Source organism: Carassius gibelio, chromosome A12, assembly GCF_023724105.1.
Source record: "Carassius gibelio isolate Cgi1373 ecotype wild population from Czech Republic chromosome A12, carGib1.2-hapl.c, whole genome shotgun sequence".
Taxonomy (NCBI): Eukaryota; Metazoa; Chordata; class Actinopteri; order Cypriniformes; family Cyprinidae; genus Carassius; species Carassius gibelio.
This window is the reverse complement of record NC_068382.1, coordinates 15300283-15313843: the sequence shown is the minus strand read 5'-3', so window position 1 is coordinate 15313843 and position 13561 is coordinate 15300283. Positions and strand designations below refer to the sequence as shown.

Genomic DNA, 13561 nt, shown 5'->3' with positions numbered 1-13561 from the left:
AATGCAAGCAGTGAGTGTGAAATCACACTGTGTGCTTCACTTCCACACCACTAGATGTCCTCAATCCTTAATGGTTTCCTATTTGATGCAGCTCAGTGGGTGGGTTGTCTTTTGCTAATTACAATAAAACATATTCATGTGTAAACAACCACTTCTCATGAAAGCACATGCTAATAATAACTCACTCGATCCACTTGGTGCGTGTCTTATATAAAACTACGTAACTATGCCCACTCTGTGCTCTGCTTGATGACCTGCGTGCCTACATGCACTACTTGGTTAACTAAAAAACTTGTTGCAAACTTGTTATGAACGCTATTACAAGCCTGCACATGAGTGCAAGCAATCATGAAAATTGTTATTTGACATATTCACGACAGATGGAGGCCATTAGTTAAAAAAAAAACTTAAATGGGCTGCTGTGGGAACGTGTGGTCCTTTCCATTGATTTGTTGCAGATTGCAAAAGCTACATGTGGCATTTGAAAATAACGAAATGAGGTGTGCATGAGAAGATCCCTTTGTGAATTCCCCTAATTCAGACCTATCTGCAGGAAGAGAGCAAGCAGAGGACAAATCTCAACACCAGACTTCATTATACCCTCCCAGGAGATGTGTGTTTTTGTCTGGATACTCACAAGGTCTCTTTTTCTGACACACACACACACACACACACACACACACACACACACACACACACACACCCTATGTTGTCATCTCCAGCTGCGCAGAAGCTGGATGTTCCTTCTGCCTCTCACACCTCATAATGAAGATAGACTCTGCCTGTTAGCCCTATCCTCTTTCCATCACCGGGAACAATGGGGCAGTGTCTCCTTCACCCTCCTCTGTGCTCTCTAACATCATTTCTCCAGGGCCAATCTCTCACTTCCAGCCCATTTTTTCAGCTTTGTGGTCAGGGAAGTGATGTGAGAGCTTGGCCTGCATTCTAACGGGCTGTGACATGCCACGCCCCCTTCTAATTGGAGAACGACCTCTCTTTCACCCTTTCGTCCAGGCCGTCCCTTCGGGTAGCTGACCTCATCCTTCATTCTCAGTTTGGTGGCTGGGACCAACACGGGTGGCAGGCCTTTTGAAAACACGGAAATGGCAGCGTTGAATCAACACCATCCTGGCCAGGGGGAACGTGGACATGCAAATTAAGTCTGTAAGCATTTTTAAGTTAGTTCTGACTTGTATGAGTGCGTTTGGACTTTCACAGGGGTCTTCTTCCTGCATCTTAAAGTGGGCATAGTTTAAGAGGGACACCCAACGTCCTACATTCAGTCCCGGACGTGATAATGTCCCAGTTTCGCAGAATTTTCTGTTAAAAAAAAAAAAAAAGGCAGCTCTATTATGAATGCCTCAGGGGCTAAACATAAGGGAGGGGAGAGCAAAAGTGAGCCGTGACACCAAATCCCAGATTATCACAGAATAACAAATGTTTTGGGTGCTCTGCTCAGGATTTGGTGTTCGCTAAATGATCCCTAAAGCGAGAGAAGGATGGGGTGTCATTTAAAAGGAAGGCCTGATTCCACACAGCTGCTTCTCGGCCGTTCCTGTCCGTCTCAAGCTTCATGTCACCTCTCCACCGAGACCTGCAGTGCAGCTCTAAATATAAAGAACTAATACAACTGGATTCTCATTAGACTCAATGGGGGTTGTTATAGCAACACTGTTCTCTAGAGTTCTCTCGTTTCTTGTAGGCAATTAGATGTCAACCATGGTGCCATCCTGATTGACAGAGCATTTCATCTACTCAGGAACTACAACGACCTCCTCTTGCCAGACACAAAAATAATTCAGTTGCTCTGAACTTGAGAATATATATTTCAGAGCAGCAGGTTTCTTGTGCTTAAAAGTATACTTGTTACCAAATATTTATTTATTACTTAAGGCAAGACACCACAGGTGAAAAAAAGAAATAAATCACCTCACTTCCCAATTTTTATATTCACAGTACATTAAGTCAGTACATTTTTTTTATTACACGTTTTCTAAAATGATATGTTTAAATATGCAGATGAGGCATTACCTAATTAAAAATGCACAATTTTGCATAGATTTACAGACCTGAAATCTGGAATATTGGTTAAAATGTCATGTTTTGTTGATATCTTAGAGCTAAATGTGTTCAGAGAGGGGACTTTGAATATTTTTAATCACTGAAAAAACCTCTGTAAAAACTTTCAGAATATAAAACTGGAAAGTTTGGTGTATGTAAGTGCTTAAAAAAAAAAATCATTTAGAGAAAATGGCCGTTAAAGATATGCATTGTAATTTAAATCTACAGACATAAATAGATAAAGTGTAATAAAATGTGTATATTTGAATGAAGAAGAGAAGTTATTAAAGCCAAATAGCCCACAATTTCATATTGATCAGTGCTTTAAAAAACAATTGCCTGTGGGGTCTTGCCTTAAAGTGGCGGTTTACCAAGCGGCAGAATTTTCCTAAAATGGAAATTCGATCATCATTTACTTACCCTAATGTCATTCCAAACCTGAAACACAAGCTGTGAAAAAGATATTTCAGAAATGTAACTGTTTTTGTCTATATAATGAAGTTCAATGGGGTCCAAAACCACCCACTGACTTCAACATATCTTCTTTTGTGTTCCACAAAGAAAATTGCACTGGTATGGAAAAACATAAGGGTGAGTAAATGATGACAATTTTCATTTTTGGGTGAACTATCCCTCTAAGCTCGAAATAAATCGATGGATAACTGTGATATTAGAAAAAGGCAGAAAATTTCAATCAAGAGGAGCCAAACACACACACACACGCATGCACGCACACACACACACGCGCACACACACAAAGGTCTGGGACGGTTGCTCCGGAAACCTGGAGGACAGAAGAGCCACTAATGATGTGTCTTATTTTAGGAAAAGGTGCAGGCAGAAGCTTATGGAGTATGACGGAGTGTGTGTGCCACAGCGGGGATGCTGATCTGCCATGGCATTCAGCTTAAATGAGCTGGTGCATCCAGAAAACCTCAGCCACTTTACATAAAGAGCCTCTCAGTTATGCTCAAGCTAACACCAAGGGAATGCGCTTAATTGGATAGAACACCCAGACAAGCAATATACGCTCTCATAAATAACCTGTGTTTGATATTAGATCAAAATATCACACCGTGTGTGACACGCTCCAGAGAGCATGTGCCCTTATGTTTGAGTACTGCAGGTTTGGTGAAACGGATAAATTTGTTGTGTCCGCAGAATAATTCCACTTTGGCAAGCAGTTCTTGTTGTTTCACCCCTTCCTCCTCCTCCTCTCTTCGTGTCTCTTTCTCCTGCTCTAGTATTTACTGGCTCTCGCAATCTCTCTTTATCTTCTGGTAAGGACCGGATCTGGTGAGATCATGAATCTTTTTGGCAGCAGAGAATTCTTTTCCAAGTTCTCTAACAACTGAAAATAGCACTCTGTCCTAGTTCCTCTCGAACCTGAAAACCAAATTGCATTCTATGGGCGTTGTTTACTACAGAAGATATCCAAGAAGTCATGCACATTGTCTCCCCATTGCTGCAACTGCTGCAAGAGAAAAAAAAAAAACCCAACAACAAACAAATACAAGCGCTGACCTGAATGCAATATCTCTCGTAGACAATATCATTTCATATTACAATAGACAAATCCACGTCAGACCGGAGCACTGCTATTTTTGTAGTGATCCTTGTCAACCCATCACTGGGCTTCAATAGTAACACATTCTTTCATGCACTGACTCTAATCTGAAGAAAAAAGCGTGGTAAATATTTTTTTTTTTTAAAGCAAAAGAACGAGTGGGCTGAGTCTGTCATAAAGAGAGCATTTAAAAGAACACCTGTCTCTTTTATTTTGATGAATAAATTTAAATATTCGGCTTTTACTTCTGCTGCCATCTGTCTGCTTATCCTTTCAGATACTAAAGATAGCAAAGGCACAGTTTGCCATATGGTGCACTTATTCAAGGAAAAATGGCTGACGAAGACCAAACATTAAATCGTCTGTGGCCACGCAAACTGTTCTCCATACCACTCGTAAATTGTATAATGACCTGGCATATAGTTTGACGGTATGTTAAAATGACAGAGCGCATGAGTGACTTATACTCAAATTATCCGGGTAAGTGGAGAGAGGAAACAAATGCCGCTGGGTTTCAACTGAGAGAAACAAAATGGCATTTTTCCAAAGCACTGGCTGTTTCCATCTAAGCTGCTGGGTGGAGACAGGCTTAGTCTGCACTGACGGTATGAGGTCAGCAGACACTTTGCTGTCACTAAGAGCCATGTCACACGTCACTCATGTCTGACCAGGTATGTCCTGCCCACTCAGACACATGTGAAGCAGAAAATCTGCATCTGTCGCTCTCTTTCACTTTCACCTCCATCTAAATGTGAATAAGTGTGCGTGCATGTGTGAGCATGTGTCTCTCCGGCTGCCCTGAGTCACTCTGACTGGAGACATAAAAATATATACAAAATATTAAAAAAAATATGGGTGAAAAAAAAAATTAAAAGATTATATGGATCCAATATCAATTTCCCTATTTTAAAGGAACAGTCCCCCCCAAAATGGAAATTATCTTTCTTCAGTAGAACAAAAAAGTTTTTTTTTTTTTTTTGGTTAATATAATATCCTGGCAAATATTATCTTTTTTCATACAAAGTGAATCTGGACTGGATCTGTAATGCACTAAAACTACAAAGATGCAGCATGATCGTATCATGAAACTGGTCCATATGAATTGTGCTTTACATTCTACATAGACTTCTGCTGTCATATGTTTTTCCCATATTAAAGTCTGTAATTTGAAGCTATGAAAGTTAAGTTAATGCACTGATCTTTTCTTCTGCTGAAGAATTTAAATGGACTACATACACTACCGTTCAAAAGTTTGGGTCTTTTTTTAAACAAAGAAATTCATGCTTTCCTTTAGAAGGCAATGGCATATTACACTGATTAAAAGAGACAGCAAAGACTTCTACATAAATAATGCTGCTCTTTCTTTTCATCAAATAATCCTGAAAATTTTATTGCAGGTTCCACAGAAAATATTAAGCAACACAACTGTTTTCAACAGATAAAAATTAAAAATCTTCTTGGGCACACACCAGCATATTAGAACTATTTCTGAGACACTGAAGACTGGAATAATGGCTGCTGAAAATTCAGCCTTGCTATCCCAGAGACAAATCACATTTTAAAACATATTAAAATAGAAAATAATTTTAAAATGGTAATAATGTTTCTGCATATTTGATCAAATAAATGCATCCAACATTAAAAACTTTTGAATGGTAGTGTCATATGGACAAGTTACATACTGTATACTACAAAAAATATGGCACACTAATGCTTTATAATATTGGTTCTCTGATCACAAATAGCTTTAGTGGTAATGACACCACTGCATTCGAGACGGTGATATTATATGGCTCAAAAATACTGGTAATATAACATACAAGTCACACTGACCACTTTGAAGATCATTTTGTGATGCTTTTTTTCACAGTTTTTTAATCTCCATTCACTTCCAGTGTATTCTTCAAAAATTCACACTTTGTTCGCCATGGAGGAATGAGTGATACAAGCTTTTTGAGTAAACTATTACTTTAACATGGTCAGTGTTCCCGTTCTGCTAACATCGCAACACAGGTGCTCTCGGAAGGCTTCCTTTCTCTCCTTCTCTCTCACACACATTCTTTCCAGTGCTACTGTTCACACCTCTGTACCTAACACTGCTGAGTTAGCTGTGATCGTCACCATTCTTCAATTAGACTGATGTGCTCATTAGACTGCCCGCATGCTCACACACACACACACACACAATCATTTGCCATCAAGAGTGTAAGAGGTCAGAAAGTGCTAATGATCTGGTCAACCCCAGGGGTATAATCACTTGGCTTTGACTCCTTCACAGTCATCATCCATTTCTCCTTCGCTCCTGTCCTGCTTGGCGGCTTGCAAGGCTGCCACAAATGGCCAGGTGGTCTGCGGGGCATTTGGCCATGGGTTCGAGCAGCTGGCAAGCTCATCCTGAGCAGAAGAAATGCATTTAATAGGCCATTACCCCTTAAAATGCGATGTTATGCTGAGTGAAAGAATGTGTACCAATGTTTTCTTTTTCTGTACAGTGCCTGTCTCACCATTCCTTACAGTTCTCCCTATCCGTCTTGTTATTTCTCTCTCTCTTTCTCTCCCTCTCTCTCTCTCTGCATGAGCAAGTGGCTCAATGATTTGGGGTGAACGATGACTAACGATAATCCCCAGTGATGGTGATATGATGAGATTTAAATGAACTCTGTCACAAGTGTTTAGGGTCATAAGCAGAAACGTGGCGCGGGGGGAGGGACGCCACTGTCTGTTTGAAAAATCAGGACATCAAGGGCCGCTCATTAACATGGTCAATGATCCTAAGTTAATTCACTTTCAGAAAGGCAGTCTCTGGATAATGATATCCTCCCAGCGTACAGACAGGTTTATCAAAACATTCCGTTACATCGCTGAACAGTCTCGCCATTGATGTCAATACTGACTTACATAATCTTGTAAGTGCCTAAATATAATTAACGGAAATGCAAGGGAAAATATTTTTCCCCCTTGTTAATTATGAGGTAAAAATGGTATTAGATATCTGCTTTATGGACGGTTAGCGATGTAGGTACAGCTAATTTACCCTCCTACACAAGGCTGATTCATTTAGTAAATACCTTTTATGCTGGCTTAGCAGCCATCAGTCCAACAAGCATCAAAAATGGCAGACGTAGCACTGCAGAGACTCCACCAGTCACACATTAGAATTAGCCTAGATATCCACCGCTAATCGCATCAAGACATTAAGGGCCTTTAATTTGCTCATAAACATTCCCTGCCATCCCTATGCCAAAAAGCCATACATCAGTCATGGATGCCTGATTAATTGTCATGCCAATATATGGAAATATATCATCGGTGATAATGTTAATTACAGGCATTATGTAAAGTGTTACATATCTTGGGCTTACGCAACTCCTGCGAGCTCATTTTAAGATGCATTTCACGAAGACATCACTGCTACCTACCACCTTGCATTCTAAAGCGCATATCTGAACCGAGAAGCGAGGAACACAATGTTCCGAGTACATGAGATGGTAAATCATAACCTACAGCAGTCTACTTGGCATCCCATATCATTCTTGTGCTCTGAGCTTCTGTGATTTTGCTGATCGATAACACATACTGAAGCAACATATCGGCGCTGCAAATTTACACAGGGCACAGGGCATGCAAACTCTGGTGGAGAATATGTATTTTATTAAAGGCAAAGTTCACTAGAAATAAAATTATGTCACGGAAATTGTGTTAAAACAGGAATTTCTTTCTTTCGTGAAAAAGAAAATCAGAACAGGATAATGAGCTTCAAAATAAACACATTTTTTTAATCATAAAAAAAAAAAAAAAAAAGATTGACATCCCAGTTCTCATTTACTTTTATTTTATTGAATAGAACTGTCAGGATACTCTTTAAAAAATACTTGTGTGTGTGTGTTTTTTTTTTAAGAGAAAATCCAATTTGGAATTTGAGGTTTTCATTTTTAGGTGAACTTCCCCTTTAAATAAAAACGTGAAGTACGTCATAAATAGACACCAGCACGCGTTGTAAACTCCAGGGCTTAGCTAGAGAAATCATTACCTCACCGAGCTCGGAACGCATTTGCTGAGGCAGTCATGCAACCGTCACGCCATGATGCCACCCCTGAGAGAGAGAGCTGATTCTTTTGGGAATCAAGTTTGTGATTACAGCAGGAGTGGGCGTCAAAAAAAATAGAACGCATGCAAAATAAATAAATAAAAACACATACAACTCTTCGAAGCTCAGTGCCAAACACTTTTCCAACCCCCTTTCCTCCACCTCCTCCACCTCCCACTCCTCCAGCACAGCATGTCATAGGAAATGCGGGTTCTATCAAATAGCATCCTCTGAGCAAGCACTGGTAGCGCCTTCTATTCTGAACATTATACAGATTTTATTCATGAGGGCGAGCTGAGGCGCTGCAGCTTTCTAAAACAGACCAGCACTTGGAGTGTTGGAGGTGGTGTAGAACACTGTGATTACCCTAATGATCATTCACAGGGCTCATCGGGAGCATGATTTTCTGTGAATTTCTACTCTGGGGGTTGTGTGAGAATGAATGAACAGCAGGGATGCTCAGGGAAATCTGTGCAGGTTTGAGCAAGTTCAAACAGTTGGGACCAAATGTCCATATCGACCATATTGAAAATCTGGGACTATTTTTATTTTATTTAAACCCTGGAAATAAAGTTTGAAAAGTTTGAAACATTTAAATCAAAACCGAAACTCTCACGTAAAATGAACAATTACTACACCATAAAATTATATTTCTATTCTACTTCAAAATTTCAAGTTTAAATCAATGTGTGATTCTTTGTAACTATTTGTAAAAATGTAGTAACAATTTCTAAGTAAAAATTAAACACCAAAATTTCATGACATAAAATGTAAAAAAAGTAATTTTTTCATAGATGAAAATAAAACATAAAATAAAAAATAAAAAATTGTTGGCATACGTTTTACAAAAAAAAAAAAGAAAAAAGAAAAAAAAAATTCAGTCTTCCAAGTTTAAATCAATATTGCCGATTCATTGTGAATTATTTAATTATTGTGAAATTTAGTTACAATTTCTGAGCAAAAATTGTTTCAACACCAAATTTTCATAGCATAAAAAATTTAAATAATAATAATAGTTTTCCAAATTTAAAATAAAACGAGAAAATACTCACACTCTTTCGACTTCAAAATTCCAAGTTTAAATCATGATACTTGCCAATTATTTTCAATTATTTGATACATTTTCTGAGAGAAAATAGTTCAATATTCAATATTATGTTCAAGTCCAATATTATTTAAGTGTATTTGGGATTCTGCAATAGTTCTTGGTCTAAATGACTATATTTGTGGCTTCTATCATGCGACTCTATGCACAGACGGTCAGATGTTCTTTCAACCCACTGGATAATTCTCAAATAATGCTGGATAACAATTATCATCAGGGTTGACACAAACTTGTGGAATGCATGCAGTTTTTTGCTGCTGCATTAAAGAAAAATGGGTTTGTATTAAATACCAATCAAATCTGAAATACATGTAAATTATTTAAATAAAATGTTCACTTGAATTTTCACGTGATAATTATCACAAGTGGCTTCAAACTTTGTGACCCAACAGCAAGTGTGTGTTTGTTTGTGTAAGACTCACAATCTGAAGCTGCAGGTAGTCTCCCAGGCCAGAAGAGCTGTCCACCCTAACCAGCACTGCATCCTTCTGCTGGGTGCTAAAGCCGACAGCCAGTCGGTCAGCTCGTGTGCTCGGTCTGTCGTTGGGCGGCCATGTGTACACAATGAGCCCTCCATCACGTCCAAATATGTATGTGGTTCCCGCTGCAGAACGAGATAGAGAGATAAACAGAATATTAAGTGAATACATCAAAGTAAGTGGGAAAAGTATTTCCATGCATATGCACGGCCCTGCTCCATTACATGCAGTGCGGGAGTTTCTTGATGAACCCATCAGAATGCCAGACAGCCCCTGCTGGCCCCTGATTGGCTAAATTATAGCCCTTATCTGACCCTTGGTAAGTTGATGTCACCAGGAGCACCTGTGTTTGCCGAAGCATGAGCTAAACAGAGTCGCTTTGCTACAACCACTCAACGCACACAACCCCCCATCCAAGCCCGGGGCTGATTGAGCTGATTACAGCCGCTCTCTTCACCCGCCGACACACCGGACAATCAATCCAGTCCCTCAGCCCCCAGCCCAGCACCTACTTCTACATGCATTTATTCTGCCTAAAGGTGGGCAAACATGGCACAGACCAGACTATAGAGCTATTCCTGCTCAGCGAGATGCATGCTAATGCCTGATGGAGCTAATTACAGTGTCAGAGGCAGGTAGCTTACTGTGAGCAGGGTCACTGTGATTCAACGCTTGCAGGAAGGTTTCAATGGGAAATCAACGTCAAGCTTTTTGCATCGAGAGATAGAGAGAGACACTATTAATGGAGCTGATCTCATTAACTGGCGGACTGCGCTAGCTCTCTTGATCAGGCGTGAATTCAATAGCAAAACAGGGGCGAACGCGCTTCTACTGTGGCAGGTGCAGTCGGGGTAATGTTCGCAGAGCAAAGAGCTCATCAACCTCAAGATAACAGCCTCGGGAGATGCGAGACGCACTTCAACACTCTCCTCTCTGCGGAGCGTGACTGCTGCGCTTCTGAGCTCCAGATGCAGATAAGACGGGCGGCGAAGCAGTGCGGCGGAAAAACCCAGAGGAGGCCGGAGCTCTCAGAAGAGCAAAGTGCTGAGAGTGGTTTCAAAAGGGCTGGGTTATTTCCTGGCACGTTTCTCTATTTGCAGAGCCGTGTTCATTAGCTCCACTCTGTGTGATTTTCACCTGCGGGCTCTTGCCGGCCCCCTTGAACTCATCTCAATGAGACTGTTTCACACTGTGTCAGCGATCCGCTTGACCCCCTCCGAAAACAACACCCTCGGGGCAGGCACATTCGCTTACACGGGTACACAAATGTTCAGGACTACTCACGGATTCACACGCAAACTAACGCCTGGTTAGTGATGACTCCCTAGTCGGGCTTGTTTGAAATGCAGGGAAATGAGCTCTGCTCATTAGCGGGGCTCAGATGGTTGAACTTCACACACACATATGCGCACAGGCCATCATGTATGTGAAGCAGATAGGGAGAGGAAACGGATGAGATTTCGGCTCTGCTGAAATCTGTTCCGTGTGAACCGCTACGGCTGCCTGCCTCATATCTGTCGCTCAGTATGACTGCAATTCACAGCTGTGGGTGAGTGAATGGATTTGCCTGGGAAGGGAAGCGTAAAGCTGTGCAGAGATTTACTGGGAAACAAATAGGTAATGCACAGTGTACTGAAAGTTAATCAAAGCGCAATCACCTTTTAAAAATACAAGATGACATCTGACTCATACATGCATTGGAAGGGATAGTTCACCCAAAGATGAAAATTCAGACATCATTTACTTTCCCTCATGTCCTCCAAACATCGAAGACTTAATAATATTTTGAAGAATGTCTTCCCTTATTATGTCTTTACATAGTAAATCCCCAACTGTATAGGCAAATAAAACAAATAGTCATTTTTCAAAATATACAACTTGTAAGTTATCCTTGTTAGAGAGTAATTATTTAAATACGAAGTGATATTATTAATAACATGTAGTTACTATAGGGGATCAGTTCCCTGTAATTGTGCAAAATTATACAGTTATACACAGTGAAATAATGTTTTTTTAATATCTTATGTTGTGTTTCCCTGAAGAAAAGAAAGTCTTGCAGGCATGGGACGACATGAAGGTGGGTAAATAATGACAATTTTGGGCCAACTATCCCTTTAAGAGACAACCGATCGTAAAAGAAACCACTAACAGAGGGATTAGTACTTCATTCAGAGGGCGCTGACTGAACATTATCCATTTTTTTAAAGCAGCCACTGATTAAGTAAATAAATGAGCATGAATTATTGATTATGCTGAAATAATTTAGTCTGTGAAGTGCTATGAAATACAAAGAGCTGTGAAATAATTCTCTTGAAATACCCGCCGTATTCTTGGAAGCACTGTATAGTGACAAATGCTTCAAAACCAAGATGTGTTGCAAAAGTGGGAAAAGTGGGTTTGAATCTGGCCTGCGTCAAGTTTTGATCTTATTTTCCCCTTTTCTCTCCCTGTTTCCTGTCATCACTCCACATATGAAATATGAAAATATCTGTTGGATTCTGTTTGTGCAGTTGGCTCTCATCCCAACTACTCGGGAGCTTCTCCAAGGCACCCTCTTTTCATTCTTTCTTTCTTTTCTTATCTCCCTCGGCCTGACTTTTCACTCCCATCCCTGATGTGGTTAAGGAGCTTGCTGGCCTCCCTCTAACGGGGTTAAACCTCTTCTCTGAAGTCTATTTTCTGATGCTGTTAAATGAGGCAGGCTCTTTGTGCAAGCCAGACCATTAGCCCCTTAAATATGTTCCATCATCTCGGCTGGGTGGACAGCTGGGTCTGGGTTTTAAAGAAGACCCTCGCTACCTTACAACTATGTGGGTCTTTCCACTCCAGCGCCCTTCTAAGGTCAATCAGCAGGAAAAGGCAAAGGAGAGAGGGCCGACTGCTACCCCATAGAAAAGCTGTGTGAATGCTTGGGAGAGCTGTTCTAATGAGATAGATATTACCTGGCCCTCTGGAATCCCATCATAGCTGTAATCTCCTTTATGTGCTGGTGAAATTAAATTACGCACCAGCTTCTTCTTCTGCCAGGGTCTTGGAGGCTCCATATGGATCCCTCTCCACTTTTATTCACAAACTAAAATACTACTTTTGCTTAAAAGAATAGTTCACCCAAAAATGAACATTCTGTCATCATTTATTAGCCCTCGTGCTGTTGGCATACAGGTTTAAAAAAAAACATGAGAGTGATTAAATAAAAACAGAATGTAATTTTTTCAGTGAATTATACCTTTAAGACTCTTTATTTTCATAAGACTGCAAAAGTTCCCTTTAATGTAGCCTATGGGTTAGCATGTGTGCTTTGACACATCGAGACAAAATCTAAGTTCGAATCTGTTGTGTAATTTCCCGATCCCCTTGTCCCCTCTTAAAAACTATCATTTCATACATAAAATAAAATAAAATTTAATATTTTATCATCTGATTTCTCAGATCCATGTTTAAATGTAAAATCTACAACATCCAATACAGTCATTGTCTTGGGGGCTCATCATACTGCTGAAAACACAATATTTATAAGCTGCGCTGAGCTGACTTTCCATCTATAAACATTTCAGATACACAAAACAATGTGCTAGTGTCTTGGATTGGGAAATGAATTGAGCTCCCACTCGATTCTGCTTCATGTCCCTAGATGCCTCTTTCCTTAGAACAGACGCATTATGAGGGCCCTTGGCAGTTTGGTCGAAAATTACGGAGCATTGTGTTGGTTTGCCCACCTCCTACTTGCATGCAAGAATGAGTAACATCAGTCAAACTCTGCAGGGTTGGAGTCATTCACCCAGTGGGCAAACACACACACACACACACGCACACACACTACAATCCAGTTCTGCACATCCAATGTATCGCGTGAGTACACACACACACGCAAACACACATGCACCCCACTGGTATGAAAATGCTGTCAAAATAAACAGATGGCAAAGTGAAGACCCCACACAGAGAAGTATACAAAAATCTTAAAGTAACACTTCAAACCACCAAAAATGAAATGGGATTCTGTAACTGTAACCTTCACAAGTCTCAAGAACACTGCAAGTGGCTTAAGAATGTTTCAAACTTATAATCATATGGGTAAAATGTGTACAGTGGCGTCCTAAAATTATCTGAGACTACTCTTAAACTTTAAAATTTTTGGAATTGTTGTAAATAAAATGCAATAAATTAGTGTATAAATTAATAATATATATATATTATTATTCAACATCAAGAAGATCAAACCCTTTCTTTCGGGACATGCTGCACAACTCCTTGTTCAAGCT

At 40.1% G+C, this 13561-nt stretch overlaps 1 protein-coding gene across 13 annotated transcripts in view; it reads right to left on the bottom strand.

Moving 5' to 3' along the window:
• The window catches only part of LOC128025257 (neurexin-1a-like), a 168914-nt gene that overhangs the window by 29209 nt on the left and 126144 nt on the right, over positions 1–13561 (bottom strand). For all 13 annotated transcript variants that reach the window (XM_052611441.1, XM_052611435.1, XM_052611432.1 and 10 more), the window contains one exon: positions 9243–9424. In XM_052611441.1, coding sequence (XP_052467401.1) covers positions 9243–9424 — 182 coding nt within the window. The remainder of the gene's footprint in view (positions 1–9242; positions 9425–13561) is intronic.